This window comes from Cnephaeus nilssonii (genome assembly GCF_951640355.1).
Source record: "Cnephaeus nilssonii genome assembly, chromosome: 10".
Lineage (NCBI taxonomy): Eukaryota > Metazoa > Chordata > Mammalia > Chiroptera > Vespertilionidae > Cnephaeus > Cnephaeus nilssonii.
In genome coordinates this window covers 24700501-24716269 of record NC_137081.1, presented here as the reverse complement: position 1 = coordinate 24716269, position 15769 = coordinate 24700501, and the positions used below count along the sequence as shown (strand labels likewise).

At 43.3% G+C, this 15769-nt stretch overlaps 1 protein-coding gene across 4 annotated transcripts in view; it reads right to left on the bottom strand.

The window, feature by feature from the left end:
* Positions 1–15769, bottom strand: part of SGPP2 (sphingosine-1-phosphate phosphatase 2) — a 98284-nt gene that overhangs the window by 32441 nt on the left and 50074 nt on the right. For all 4 annotated transcript variants that reach the window (XM_079782575.1, XM_079782576.1, XM_079782573.1 and 1 more), the window contains one exon: positions 11083–11241. Coding sequence is in view for 2 of the 4 variants with exons in the window: in XM_079782573.1 (XP_079638699.1) it covers positions 11083–11241 (159 nt within the window). In the remaining 2 variants the exon portion in view is untranslated. The remainder of the gene's footprint in view (positions 1–11082; positions 11242–15769) is intronic.

Sequence of the window (15769 nt, the reverse complement as noted above, 5' to 3'; positions counted from 1 at the left end):
CAACTGACTCATGGAAATTTTCTTCTTTCCTACATACATGCTCCTGATATCATATCCTATGTAATAAGAGCCTAGTATGCAAATTGACTGAACAGGGAACGACCGGTCACTAAGATGCACACTGACCACCAGGGGGCAGATGCTCAACGCAGGAGCTGCCCCCAGCCCGCAGGCCCCAGGCCAGCCAAGGCGGGTGCCAGTGGGGCCCTCCCCCATTGCCCCGCCAGTCATCCCACAGAGGGAGGTGACTGGTGACGGCAGTGGGGCGGGGCCGGTGAGTGGGCAGTGCCAGGCCAGTCAAGGCGGGTGCCAGCAGGAGCCCCCAATTGCCCTGCCAGTCACCCCACAGATTGGCCAGTCCTAGGGACCCTACCCATGTATGAATTTTGTGAACGGGGCCTCTAGTGTTAAATACAGAAATGCTATAGAACCTATTTCTATATGTCCTATTGCTTAACCCCAGCTCTTTAAACAGTGGAGGTGAAGAGCTGACATGAGACCAATTATATTTAAGTACAATCTCATCATCTTAAGAGGCAAGAACATTTTTATCTTCTTTTATTTTCAGACTGAGCTATGGTGCATCTAGATGTAGTTAAGGAATGAGGTGATGGTAGTAATGTTCCTGGTTACAAGACCCCCAAACAAAACTAAGCTTGATGTGCTTGGAAGCACACAAGATTCAGAAGATGTTTTAGGAGATGCTTTCAAAAGATTACTATTCTTATCTTCTCCCTTATATAAACATTTAGTGTTTAAATGCACATAATCTCAGAATTTCGGGGAAAAAAAGTGTTCAGGGGACCTCAAAATAATATTAACATTATTTGGGTGTCCATTAACCTAGGGTTTTCTAGGAGAATTTCCACCACAAAACCTCTCCCACTTACCAAGTATATCTGCTGAACCAGGGCCATTCTATGCACGGCTCTTTATATTTTCACCATAAAAGTGACACTCTGAAATAGCTCTAGGTGGTTTTATATCTCCTTTATAAATTTTCCTTAAAAAATATTCCCGATGAATGTATAAGATTATGCAAGATTAACATCCTTAAGAGAGCTAGATGACAGTAGCACACCTTTAATCATCCTTTGAGGCAGCTATAACATTTTAAATAAAGATAGGCACCTGGTTTTCTGAAACTCAGGCTCTTGACAGAGTTTTAATGCTTTAATTCTTTTCAGTGTTAAACACACACCCTTTAATTGTCCTCTAGGGCAAATAGCTTTGTAGATTAGAAACTTTTTTTTTAAAAGCACAAAACGCAGTCTTATACTTTCTAAAAGCTTTATACAGTACAAATTTAAGTTTAAATTTCTGATCCCCACCCCAAAAAACACTTTGTTTGGAATGCTTATGCAAGTTAATGAGCCTTCATCTTTCTTTCCTTTTTAATGAATTCGAATTAAACAGCAAGTTGTGGTCTTGGTTGGCTAGAGAAAAAAAATGGAGACTTTCAGTCCATCCCCCTTTTTCCATTCTTTCTAGCTAAATATTTTCCCCAATTATGTAGACAAACACTGGAAATTGCTCAACCTTTATTCCACACTAGAGGCCTGGTGCACAGCTTTGTGCACAGGTGGGGTCCCTCGGCCTGGCCTGTGGGGATGGGGCCGAAACTGGCTCTCCGACATCCCCAAGGGGTTCCAAATTGCTAGAGGGCTGTTCTCTGGTTATGCACCCCAGAATCAGGCGCTCCCTCCTCTCTAGTTTCGGGTGCGTCACCTCAGAACCGCAGTGGCCAAGTCACCGCAGCTTGGCAGCTCCTGTGTTGAGCGTCTGCGCCCTGGTGGTCAGTGCGCATCATAGCTACCGGTCGGATGGTCGAATAGTCAGATGGTCGCTTAGGCTTTTATATATATAGATATCCTGGGTTTGGGGTCCACCCTCCTGGGGGTGTGGTCAGGTATGGACTTCATCCCACTGGCAGCCTTAATACAGGTTACATCCAGAGTTTCATTTCCTCCTTTGACTGGCCTAACTAGAGATGTCAGCTCTCTTATTTCACTCACTGAGCCTTTCTTTCACTAGTGTTCATTTAAAAGGAAGCAAGCTTCCTTCTGCTCACAACTTGCTAATTTGCAAGGTACAGTTTTGGGGGGAACCTTCAGAATGTTGTTTTCCAACCCCGAGAGTCAAATTGCTATGTATTTGGAAAACATTTTCTAATTAAAAGAAAAAAAATTTTCCCTTCTGATTTCAGTGCCTGTGAATGCCAAAAGAAATTTAATTTTGAAAGGGATAAAAACATAACATCTTTTTCTAGTTAGATCTGGGCATATTCAATGCAAACGAGTTTATAAGTGTGCAAGTGCACGCACACACACACACACACACACACACACACACACACACACAAACATGGAAGCTCAGAGCAAGGCTTGTGGGCTTTGGGAAGCCCGTGCTTTGTGCCTGGACTAGAAGAGCCCTGAGCCCTCACCTAGTGCCGCTGTCCCTTGACATACAAGTGGTTCCTAGTGACTCAGACCCAGGGTGGGTCCCACTCTCTCCCTAAGGCCCCCTTTCACAGAGAATCACTGAGAACTGCTCCTCTTTCAGGCCCCCAAGAACACTGGTAGGAGCCAACCAAGTCAAGGCGTGCGGGGTGTCACACCAGGGAAATTTTATACAGCCGAAGGCATTACTGAAGCCGAACATCCAATTAAAAAGACTGGATATCCTAAAAGATGCATCACCATCAATATTTTTTTTAATAATCATAAAACTTTCTAAATAAGAGGGGTCCTGTACTCATTTTGTTCAACTCCACATTTCATAGATGGGCAAACTGAGGCTCAGAAATAGATAAATATTACTTGGCTAGTTATTAGTAAACTGGACTACAATTGATTACACACGTGTAACAGCCAGCAAGCTCTGAGCCATCCCAGCCTGGCCATGCCCCCCACTAACACTACAAAACCATGGGTATATAAAATAAACGTAGGTAGTACATTTTCACTTGGATTGAAGCCAAGTTTCCTAATTCTTAAGGTAAATAAACCATCCTTTGATTCAATGATTCCTTTTAGGTGAAAAGATTCATGAGTTATCACCATCCCATTCCCCTCTTTTTCTTATGTATTCATAATGAACTTCAAGTCATCTTTTATCAAACCGTTTATCACGAAGTAGCATATAAACTGTATGCTGTGATCAAACAAGGCATAGATAGCAGACAGACAATAAATGAGGCAAGTTTAAGGGACTTTTTCTTCTTTTTTTTCATTTTACAAGTCCTTCACTGCTTGTAAAATGAAAAAATCAATTTAACTGAGCACATTTAATATACGAAAAAGCCAGATTATACTTAATTAGGGGAGAAGGCTAATGCAGACTGCAGTGATTCACAGCCAGGATCCTAGAATCAGAGGCCGAGTTCAGAACAAAATCAAAACCTAAACCTAAACCAAATCAAAGACCATCCTTGCAGTCTTAAGGGGTGGGGGGTAGGGACAGTAGCTGGGGGTGGGGGAAGGGCAAGGGAGTTAGGGCAATGTGGGCACTTTCTCCAGTCCTCATCATAAACGAGAGGGTAGGGAACCATTTCTCAGGTAGTGACGGTGATAATTAAAGAGATCCAAATCCATCCATTCCACCACAGGAGCCCAGTTTAAAGGCTTAAAAAAAAAAAAAAAAATCCCACTACACTAAAACGAAAAGATTTCCTTATTGTGCTTCAAAACCAATACAGTTTGCATAATAAACCCCCTAGAGACATTGACTTAATATTTAACTAAGGCTAAATTACAAGATTCTACTTCAGAGGCACTGGGCAGAATCTCTGACGCCTCATTCTGTTCCACTCAATGCGAGTCAGCGAGGGTTACAATCTGGCCATTGTTGAATACTTTTCAAGACTCATTAATCTCAAGCAAGAACCAACTTAACAAGCAGGGCAGTCTTTTGAAGTGAACGGTGGTAGTGGTTTAAACAGAGGATTAGGAGATAATCGCATTTCAAGTCATCTTTTGGCACTAAAATTGACCCCCGTCTGGGGGCTGTGAATTACAGGGAGGGGCAGGCTGTCTTGCTCTCTTCCCTCACCGGGTCTCAGACTCCCTGTGACACAGCCAGGTGGCAGCCAGCCCACATCCAGAGACGCCACTGCATTGTGATGTGTTATCACCAAGTTCGCCTCTGCTCCAATTTATAAGACTGTTGGATAAAAGAACACCCTAGACTCTACTGCAGATAGACACTATCTAGCTGGTAGGCACGACTTAAATATGAATTTTAGGACTGCTTTGTACCGCAGGAATCAGCTCGCTAGCTCTCAACCATCAGACTGTGAAAGGTGTGAAATCCATCCTTTTCAACTCATGCTCTCCAACACCAGTTCGTTTGACTTGGAAGAGTAGGAACAGAAGGACCTGCCAAAAGGAAATCTTTTGCCAGGATTCTGATTGTGAGGGGGAAAAAAAGGAATTTATATTTCCCAAGCAATTAAGCATTTTCTAAAGTGTTCCTCCAATCGTGTTGAATACAAAACGGCAAACCATCTAACATTTATTAAGCAATGGATTAGATACACATTTCAAATGCACTGTCTGCTACTGAGGGGATTCACAACACAAGACGAAATAAGGAAAGCCATGCTAGCACTGGGTCTGCAAAAGGGACACCATGCCGCCGCCGCCTCCTCCTCCTCCTCCTCCTCCTCCTCCTCCTCCTCCTCCTCCTCCTCCTCCTTTCCTTAATGTGATCCTGCCCAACGCTCGCTCTTCTCCTTCTGACTCCACACCATGGATGGGCCTCTCTGTTTTTTCTTTTTCTTTCTTTTCTTTTTTTTTTAATATAAATCTTTATTGTTGAAAGTATTACATATGTCCCTCCTCCCCGCCCCCCTCATTGCCGTCTCCCACCCTGGATGGCCCTCTGTTAAGTGTCGCATAGCGAGCACATAGAGAAGGCTCATGACCACGTGACAAGCCTCCAAGGCTCCCGTAGCTGTTCATTTTAAAGCTAGGGACACCCAGGCCAGATCAGGAAGTGCCTTGAGTGGGCTTTCACTGCTAGGATTATAGTCCAAATCTCTTGATATTCCAACCTGGCCCACAGCTCCCTTCCGATATTAATTGTCTATCCCAGTGGTCAGCAAACCGAGGCTCACGAGCCACATGCGGCTCTTTGGCCCCTTGAGTGTGGCTCTCCTACAAAATACCACGGCCTGGGCAAGTCTATTTTGAAGAAGTGACGTTAGAAGAAGTTTAAGTTTAAAAAATTTGGCTCTCAAAAGAAATTTCAATCGTTGTACTGTTGATATTTGGCTCTGTTGACTAATGAGTTTGCCGACCACTGGTCTATCCTCATCCCCAACACAGCTGTTTGGACCAAGTACAGCCATGGTGTACACTGGCCCGAGATGGACGGGGTCATGCTACACATGAGCTGGGTCAGAGTGTCTTTGAAAATCTGAAGATGGTTGGAAAGTTACCAGCTGGCAACAGGAGGTAAAGACGCAGACACGTGGAGTGACAGCTTCCCTGTAGCAGACAACTGTTCCCTGGCATCAGTTTCTGGGTGGGTCTGGTTCTTACAGGATTCCTCGGAATCTTGCAAAAATGCCCTCTTTCCTGAGCTAGCTGGAGTGGTGTTCGTTTCTGGAAACCAAAGAACCACGCACTACCTATAAACACCAGCCGGCGTTCCTTTCATGGTATCACAGGACCAGGAACCGCTAACCACACTTCACAGCTGCTGACGGAGGTGGAAGCAGGGCCACACACACCCCCCCCCCCCCCCCCCATGTACACGCCTTGCTTCCAATCGGGCAGATCATCAAAAGCTGTGAATTAGTAGAAGAGAAACTCTCAGAAGCAGTCAGGGCCTTCAACACAATCAGTGAAACTGTAGGAACAGTTTGATATATCAGTTATTTTAAAATAACCACACACAGGTTAGGATGCTGATGAATATATCTTTTGATGTTAGGTAAAAAAACAAACAAACTTTTTTTTTCTTTTACAAATGGGAAAAAAGGACAGGGGAAACTCAAAGAAAATTGTTAACCTTACTGGAGTTCAGAGGGCATGAACCAGGTTTAATAAGGGCTGGTCACCCCTGAGCAAGCTACTTATTATAAGGAAAAGCAGTTGGCCAGAAAGATTAAATGCCCGAAGACAGGATTCCCCAATTTAAATGCCTTCAAAGAACCAGGGAGATCACAAAGGGCAAGACAACAGGGAGTGGAGAGGTCTGTGCCTAAAGTGAACACACAGAATAAAAGCGTTAAAATTCAATTTTAAATGACTTTCTTAGGGCACTATTGATGATACCATAAAGTCAAATACCATTTCTCAAAGTCTTAAACTCTTAAAAATCTAATAAAGGCACATTGCCTCAGACAAGAAAAATCAATAGTTCGGTACCATTTTATATTAACACCTGGTGAAAAATCAATTAAAATATTAAAGTCCCTTTTAAAAGTACTCAAAAGGCAGATGGACAATTCTCAAGAGTTAATACAAATGGCTAAAAATAAATCTGAAAAAAGTTTTCATCCTCACTAAAAATACATGAAGTGGAAATAAACCGAGATACCATTTTTTCATGGTTTAAATTAGCAACGATTGAAAAAGAACCACACACAAAGCTCAAGAGGAAGCTTCAAAATGAGAACTTTCACACAGATGATGTGGGGACTGAAAGCAAACAAGGTTCTAGGAAAATAATTTTGCCATGAGTCATTGGCCAGAGCGCTTCTACCAATCCCATGTGGCAGGAAAAGGCTTCCTCTCTTAGCAACAAGCCCATCATTTCCCAGTGGATAATGTTTGTGCATGTTTTTGAGAATTTTTGTAAGAGTTTATTTGAGCCAAACTGACATATATTCCGGGGAGCAAGATCTCAAGTGCTCTGGATAATGTAATTTCATTTTGGTTTGGTCAAGGCAAAGTTCAAGAACAAATTTGTGGCTCAACTTTGAATCAGCAAGTTACATTTAACTGTACACTAAACCTCAATCTGTTATTCTATCTGTATTCCTCCTGATTTTTATTTTATGTACTGTTCCCATTTTTTTGGTATATCTCATCTTGAATGCCATGAAATATCTATGAAAAGAGGCAGAATATAAACAAGTAAAATATAAGGACAGAGAAAAGGAGCCTCCCGAGGATCAATCGTGTTATCAGTATTTGTACTGCTCTTTTAAAAACTGAAGAATAAAGTTATTTAGCCAAAAGTGAATTTGGCTTCATGTTACAAAGCTAAACCCCATGCAGGTTCAATGAAAGTGCCTCTAACCTTTTTGGGATACAGCAATGCTATTTTAAAGCCTCTGTTTTAATTTTTGGTGGGGCTATTACCGTGCCGCTAAAGGAAGTCAAGAGATCACAACCACTCAGTTGGACTGAGGCTCTTCTGAAGCACTATCAACAATATCTTTTTATGAGCATCTACTTAGATAACCCATTCCCCAACTTTTCTGTCCCAAAGTCTAAGATTCTATTGAATCCAACCAATGAAGGTTAACAACCCTGATAAGTGACAGGTGACAGAAATAATGACTTGATTTGATGTCTTCCAGCTCGTTTAACAAAAGCTCATCTAAATTTTCTGAGATAAATACCTTTGACTTGTCAAAAAAGGTATATAAAAGACAATTATGTGGAATACAGAGCTAATAAATGCCATACAGCCAACATGAACCACAACCAGAGCAAATAAGCAATAGAAGAGAACATTATGCACAACATTTAATGTTTAAACTTCAGCTTGAACATCTGTTTGTGTGTTTTTTTTTAATGGACAGTGAATGCTCTTCATGTCATTTAGCTGTTTTTCTAAGAAACAAACATGGTAGTCCTCTCTCTTTCTAGCACAAAAGGCCACTTCGTTACTTAATCCAATGTAATCCTGGGCAAGTTTAACCTTTAACCTTTCTACATGTCAGTTTTCTGATCTGTAAAATGGGCTGGCAATAACCCTCATCAGGATTGCTGGCAGGATTAAATGAGGTAAAACATAAAAAGCACTATTACAGTGCAAGGCATATATACTAAGGGCTCAGCATTTGACATGGCTTATTATTATTTGAAGTATTACTGTCCTAATCTATAAAATGATGAAAATGATACTAGCCCACTGTTATGAAGATTAAATATGGTAATGAAAAAATATAAAATGAACACAGATGCCAATAAAAGCAATAAAAAGCTGTACCACATAGGGGAGAAACAATCAGGATTGTGATGAGAAAGCAGTTAGCAAATCATAAATTCTGCTAAACTATTTCAGACCATATGAGTCACCCCGAATAGAACAAATGACTTTTAAAAGCAATAAAACGTGTTGGGACTTCATCCAATGACAACTGTAAAATTAATATAAAATTTGACAAGAGGTTTGGCGCTCCTGAATGCAGCTGCCTTCCAAAGACTGTTGGGTGAGATTAGATGTTTCAAGTTACAAGACTTCAAGCTCTGCCCCTTATGTAATTAACATTTCTTAATCCTCAGCCCTTGAGGGGGCAGCCACTCATTCAGGGATAGCCCTTGCAGGAGAGAGGCTGTCTGTAGGAAGCTGACAAGAGCCTCACCCTGCTCCACCTCTCCTTCCCCTCCAACCCCAACACCCCAGGAATTTCCCTTCCCTTTGTCCACCTTCAACACTGGGGCCCAGCCAAGCACCTCTCTTCATTATCTCTGTAGTGCAGAGGACCCTCCCTTCCTACCTGCTAATTTCCCTCCCTCCCCTTCCCTCTCTCCACATCTATTTATCTCTGCCGTCTCCCCGCCCCCCAGGACCCCCACGGTCCCCATTCTCTCCATCAGAACTGCCAGAATCACACGCACGGCCTTCCAGATGCAAATGAGCACACAGAACATGTACTTCAACCTGGGTGCCTGGTGGACCTGGCCATGCACCCATTTTTAAAAGCAAGTCACAAGTCGCCAAAGCTCAGGACGAACTGCATCCTCAAAGGTTAGGTGCTTTCCTTTTTCAGGCAAAGATTTTATTTGCTCACTCTCAATAAAAGGCTGGTAATTCTACCCCAAACAGGAAATCCTCTGCGCACTTTGAAATGAGGACGCCAAAGCGGAAAATAACAACCAATAACGACAATCAGAGAGCCCTGTGACCACTTCCTCCCGTCCCCTCAGGAAAGGTTTCCACCCTCATTGGAGGAGATAACTGGCCTTGAGCTGACCTTCCCCATTATAAGATATTCCCAGGATATTACAAGTAATTAACATCATTTGCCTCATTCTACCTCCATAAAAGTTGGATGGGGGGGTGGGAGTGGGGTTGGTACCTCCGAAAATAAATGACTGAAAGAAACTTAAGCACTTGGTCTTTCAAGCATTTCCAGATCTTCAGAACAGAAGGAATGCTCCCCACCCCCGACTCCTCCAATGGCCGCCACTGCTCTGCAGGTACAGAAGCTGGACTCAGACAGGAAGGGGACAACTGCCCTGCCATTCACCTGGTGCAAGATGCATATTCTGAGAGGATCATCCTTTCAGACAGAAGCTGGATTTCACAAGAGGGCTGGCCAGGAGACAGGCAGAGGAAAGCCTGGCTTGCAGTTTTAGGCAGAAAAGGAGAAAACAGGGAGCATCCGAGGCCAAATAATCCTAATGGCAAACCTAGAACCTTAGTGGTCCTTTAGGCTGGAGGCTTCAACCCAGGCCTCACACGTTTGGACTGCAAGTATTCTGTGTTCCGTTGGCATGTGATGCTTTTAAAGAAATGTAAGCCTGCACGTAAAACCCGGGCGATTGCATGTGAAAAACAGATCTGGCAACTCCGGCCCGTTTTCCCTTGTGGCAGTGACTGCAGGCTCAGAGGGACAGCTGCTCCCAGGGGACTCACTGATCCCTCCCACCCTGGGCACCTCTCCCAACCCAGGGCTTCACTGTTTTACTTCTTTCCCCTGCCTTTGAGGATACTTAAGTTTATGGCTCCTGATCAAGGTCACCCTAACTTGTTCTAGAAATGAAAAAAAAAAAAAAAATGAAGCCGGGAGTGGGGTGGGGCAGTCACTGACTTAAGATCACAGCGCTTCTCAGAGCACAGTAGCTGCACGAGAACTCTAACTCCTTCACACACAACCACCCATCCTGAACCTTAGTTTTTTGAAACCTGAGTTAGGAAACCAGCCATGCTGGCATCCTTGTCCCTGAAGCTCCCTCTCCCCACCAAACAATGTTCGACCTTAGAATTCATTGATCTTGCTGACCCCTTTGCCTTCATGGACTAGTCACTATGAGTTATCATGTTCCCAAGTATCAGGCCCTGAGCTCTGTGCACACTCTGGACGTCTTCATAACGATTCTGGGAGATGTGCGGTACCAACACCATTATATTGATGAGACAGGTAAGGCTGCAGACAAGGGCACCCAGACAAGTGCAAGTGGTTGAGCTGCCCTTGAACCCAGGCCTTTCTGATCCCAAAGCCCGTACCTGGCAGCAGGCCTTGCTGCCTTGCAAATATTCATCATCTTTCCCAATAACAGTAATAATAAAAATAGAACTTACTTGGTTCTGAAAAAAGTTAAACAATAGGATCCCTAGTAAAACATCAGAAAGGGGCTCCACCTCTCTACCTGGAATAGTCACCGAGTTTCTGTGTCTATGCCAGCTGCCCCCACTACACGAGAAGTCCCTCAGGAAGGTTCCCTGCCTTATATGCTTTGGTCTCTCCGATATTTATAGAGTACTGCTTAATACCGCTTGGAGTTGTTAGTCAACAACTTCCAGGTTCTATTTTTGATCCAATTTTACTCAAATGGGCCTCTTAGGAGGATGCATTTTATGGCCCTTCTGGGTTCTCAAAAAGTCCCGTCTTCTCCACACATCACTTCTTTCCTCGTCTAGTTTTAGTTACCCACAGGAAAGTGGACACTACATTACACAAAATCTATAGGTATGTTTCTTTTTTTTTTGCAAACAAAACAAGTTGTGTTTATAGCACTTTAATTTTTCCTGTTATTTTTCCAAAGTAAGCCAGGCAAACATTCAACTCTGATTAAAAAAGAAAAAGAAAAAGAACATATATGCAATGTACTTGGATGCCCAGGCAGGTAGTTGTTGCAGAAGTAGTAGCAATCTGTAAGTAATAGTAATACTTACAACCCATATGATGACCAGTCTTCTGGATAAAAAAGGATCAATATTCCAGTGAGTGAACGGAAGAAATGTGATGTAGAACACTTCTTGACCCAGAGCAGCTGAAAATCTGAATAGGTAATAGTAGAAATAATTCTTCACAATGTACTTCTGTACATAAGCCTGAAAAACAAAAGTGAGAAGACTGAGTTCATTGAACATGCCACTAGAGGACAAACTTTGAAACCTCTCTCTAAAACGCTCGGGTCTTAGTTGCCATGATGTTGCCTCTCCTCATGTCATTATGGCATTATTACTATCAATCTACATAGTTGTTGAACATCTATCAACCCAATTTGTCCACACAATCACAGAAAAAGTTAGCTCTTCATCAAATTAACTGAGTAACATCCAAGACAGAAATATCAGGGAAGACAGGACATTGAAAAAGAAATAGGGGCGGGTGGAGGGGGTCAATTGGGGGAAGAGGGGGACAGCTGTAATACTTTCAACAATAAAGATCCAGTTAATAAAAAAGGAAATAGAGGAAGGTACAAACAGATGGAAGAATATACCGTGTTCATAGATTGGAAGAATTAGCATCCTTAAAATGTCCCTACTACTCAAAGCAATCTATATATTCAATGCAATCCCTATTAAAATAGTTTACCTTTTAAATGGGACAAAGAAGGTTAACCCACTACAGTGATGATGCAAAAAAAAAAAAAAAGGCAGTAAATATACACAGAGTCTGCTAATATACAGTCCCATTTCCCCTCTTATCCTGGAGTAGGCAGGGGGAAAAAAAAAAAGACTTAAGGGGGTTAAAACAGGAATAAGCAATCTATGCAAAATATGGTGAACAACTTTAAATTATGGTTTATTTTTGATGAGCTAAGAAAGAAAACACGCTATTTATAGTAGTCAGAGACTTTATAAAATCAAAGAAAAACACCAATGGGGAGGAAAAGAGGCAACCCAACCACGGGAGAACTATGTCAACACCCTTGTAGGTCTGGATTTTCTGTTTTGTTTTATACAAATTCTGAGGTTTTTGAATCCTGGGGTAATTCAGAGAATCAGTTATCTGTATTTGTTCTGCACATACTCATTCTGAACCTATGATGGCCTAGAACCTGTGCTGGGTGCGAAGAAGATTCAGATGAGTCAAGGTCATGACCCCTGGGTTCAAGGAGCTCTTTTCTGCTGGGAGAGAGGGAGGGAGCCAAAGTGTATAATAATTTGGGGCAGTGACTTTTTGAAGGACCAATGTTGTGTTTGAGGCCTTGAAATGGGCCAAGCAAGAGTATATGATATAAGTAAGGAATAAAATAAACTAAAAAGACGACCTTGGAAATTGAAAGAATGTAACTATAGCTGTTGGCTGCCTACCAAGTATGCATTCCTTTCTCTAAGAGGTTCCTGATTTTATTCCAGCATCTCTACCTCCCCCACAGAGCCCTGTGACTCAGGGGAAGCTGACACTGCTCTCAGCTCCAGAGGTGTATCTGGATTCGTCTCAACCAGTCACAGAAAGTTCAAGAATTCAGCCTCAAACTGAGCAATGCATGCTACTACCTTGGAGAAAGTTACTAGTCAGGGGTGAGCATGTACTGCAAGCTACAAGTTCATCTCTCTCAGGATGAACTTTAACTTCTAAGCGAATTCAAATGAGAGAGAATGGCAATAGATCCACCCTAATCAGGAGAGATCAGAGAGTTCAAAGTGAATGAAATAAGGAAGTGTGTAGTTTCATTTCTCTGCCAAGATAATATTATTACTGGATTTGCAAAGCAGGGACAAGGAACTGTGAACCAATAACTAAGTGAAAAACTCCCCTATCATCTAATCTGAGGACTAATCTCTGCCAGTTCCATTTTATAAATGTACATCCAATGGGCCTGACCTTCAGGTAAACCCTGTAAAGAGCCCTCTCAGCATATAGATTACTTTAACCTGCCAGCTACCAGGTACACCTGGTAATCTGTCCTGCACTGAAGCTTTACAAGACCTTTTTGCCAAACTCTGACAAGGGTCAAACCCCTCTCTCGTGTCATTTCATGGTTTTTCAAGTGCTATTGACATTATAAGTACTCAGTGACAACCATTTCCCTACCCTAGAGATTTACCTGAGGCCAAGTTCAATATCTTAATCCTAGTAAATAATTGAAAAGACCCTCAGCGACGACAGCAAACTGCTCTAGTGTTCCAAGTACTATCTTTAGATGTGCTTTTTACAATCTCTCAGGTCTCTATTTTTTTTTTTGTCAGCAGGAGGTGAGGGATGGGGTGGGGGAGGAGGAGAAAAAAGTGTGATTGCTGTCTCCCAATGTCATCCTGCTTTTTTGGTCATAAGTTCCTCAAATGCACATTCTTCTAAAGTGGGGTTTCCAGTAACTTAACCTGTGGGTCAGAGAAGAGCTGCTCTATTTTGCCCTTGGGTATTCTGTGTTCTCTGCAAGGCTGCCTTTGATGCATGAACAGATCAGGAGAGAGGGGGCACTACAGACTCGTTCCATGGGAAGAGAAAGAACACCGAGAATATATAACTTCTTCACTTGGCTCCGCTCTGAACACCTGAACAGCATTTTGTTTCCCAACACACACCAGAGTCCCAAATGCAAAGGAAGGACGGCCGGGTCAGCGCCACTGAAGTGCTCAGGGCTGACCCAGACAGCAGACTGAGCTTTCAGAGGAGGAAAACAAGAAATCGTTTTTAGCCCAAACGGTGTGTGACCTTGAGAAGTCAATTCGTCCTTCGGAACTGCAGCGGCCTCAGCTGCAAAGGACAGAGTAGCACTAGTGAAGCATTCATCTTATATAAAAGACTGGAAGCCTGTACTAACTGGTTAAAAGTAAGGAGGGCCCCAGGGAACCCCTACTTCAGCCCAGGCCACCTCCAGCCCCCCAGTCCTCCTCTGGAACAGCTCCTCAGAGCAGGTCAGTAATCAGTTTGGAAACCACTGACCTTCGTCTCTGCCAGACCTCACGTACCACCTTCCTAGAATTTACCCTTGGCCCTGAGTACACAGGCTATAGCTATTCCAAACTTAAACTCTGGACCAAAAGTCATTGCAAGGTCTTATTACTCATTCCATTTGTTCAGGTTAGAGCTGTAAACGTAAGTATTTTTCCAAAGGTCAAGTTTGAGATACTCCTGACTCTCAACAGAGCCAGAGGAGTTCAGGTCTGGGAGGACATCTGCAGCTCTAAGCAGTTCTCTCTAATTGGAAGCAGGAGAGAGAGCTCATTCTCAGGCTGAGAGAAACCCAACTATAGAGATCCAGCTATATACATACACCGTCTTACTGAAAAATAACCCCAAGACCCAAAGCTCTTCACTGGAACACACCAAGCAGCCGTGTTCCGTTCACAAGGCTTTGCTTAGAGAAGCTTCAGAGACAGGAAAGAAGCCAGTGAGTACAGTGAACTGACCGGGAGCACAGAGACGCCAGGAGGAGGGACGCCACAGAGCCCGAGGGAGGGAACAAAGACTCTGGAAGCAACGTGTCTCAGCCCGAATCCAGGCTGCCCACCACTTACTATCAATAATCTCAGCAACGCCTCAGTCTCCCAGAGCCTCAGTTTCCCCTCCCGAGAATGTACACAACACTAGTACATACCACACTGGGATGATGGGACGCTTAAATCAGACACTGTTGGTGGTGTGTTCAAAGCACCCAGTTCAGAGCCGGGCAGAGAAACCTCTCAGTGAGACCTCGCTGTTGGCCGCAACCCCAGCAGTGAGGATTTCCAGAAAGTGCTTCTCTGTGCGAATGTGCATGGAATCACCTGGCTCTTGTTAACATGCAAGCTTTGATGCAGTTCACCTGAGGCAGGGCTGCTAGGTCTGAGTTCCCAGGTGATGCTCATGCAGCCAATTTTCAGCCCACGGGCAGCACGCTGAGTAGCAGCGATCATACCCTCCAGTGAAGGGTTTTTTAACACAAAAGCAGGTGTCTGATCTGATCCTCAGTGTTGGAGGAAGCCTCCATGGGAATGTAAGAGAGTTAGAGAATGTGAGCAAAGCAACAGGTAAAAATGATGGTGACAAAGCAGAAGAGAACAGTTAGTGAGTCCCAGGCAGGAGCCCACTAGTAAAGTAGTCCAAATGCAGGAACAGAGCCCAGACAAGCACTCGGCCACGGAAGGTACTGAACTTTAGTAACTAAAGGGAAGGGCACATGTGGAGAGGCCCCGCTGAAACAGCAGCTGGACAAGCAAGCAACTGACAACACGGAGAGCACTAAGCCATCTCCCACTCGTTGCCTTCATTCATGAGGGTTTTGCATAAATTCCTGGATGATGAATACCAAATTAGGATTCATGAACCTTAAAAAACACAGGAAAACAAACCTCATTTCTTAAAAAGGGCTTTCGCATCACTGTCAGAGTCCTGGCTGGGAGATCTCTGACTGTGAGCAGGAACATTTGTCCTTGTGTTCTCGGCTAAAATGTAGGTGACAATTTGCTTTTTGTTAAATATATATATATATATATACTGAAAGTATCCCATTACGATGGGTGGCTTTTGGAAGTTCTAAAGCAGGGGTCCTCAAGCTTTTTAAACAGGGGGCGAGTTCACTGTCCCTCAGACCGTTGGAGGGCCAGACTATAGTTTTAAAAACAACTATGAACAAATTCCTATGCACACTGCACATACCTTATTTTGAAGTAAAAAAAAAACACGGCAAAAACACCCGCATGTGGC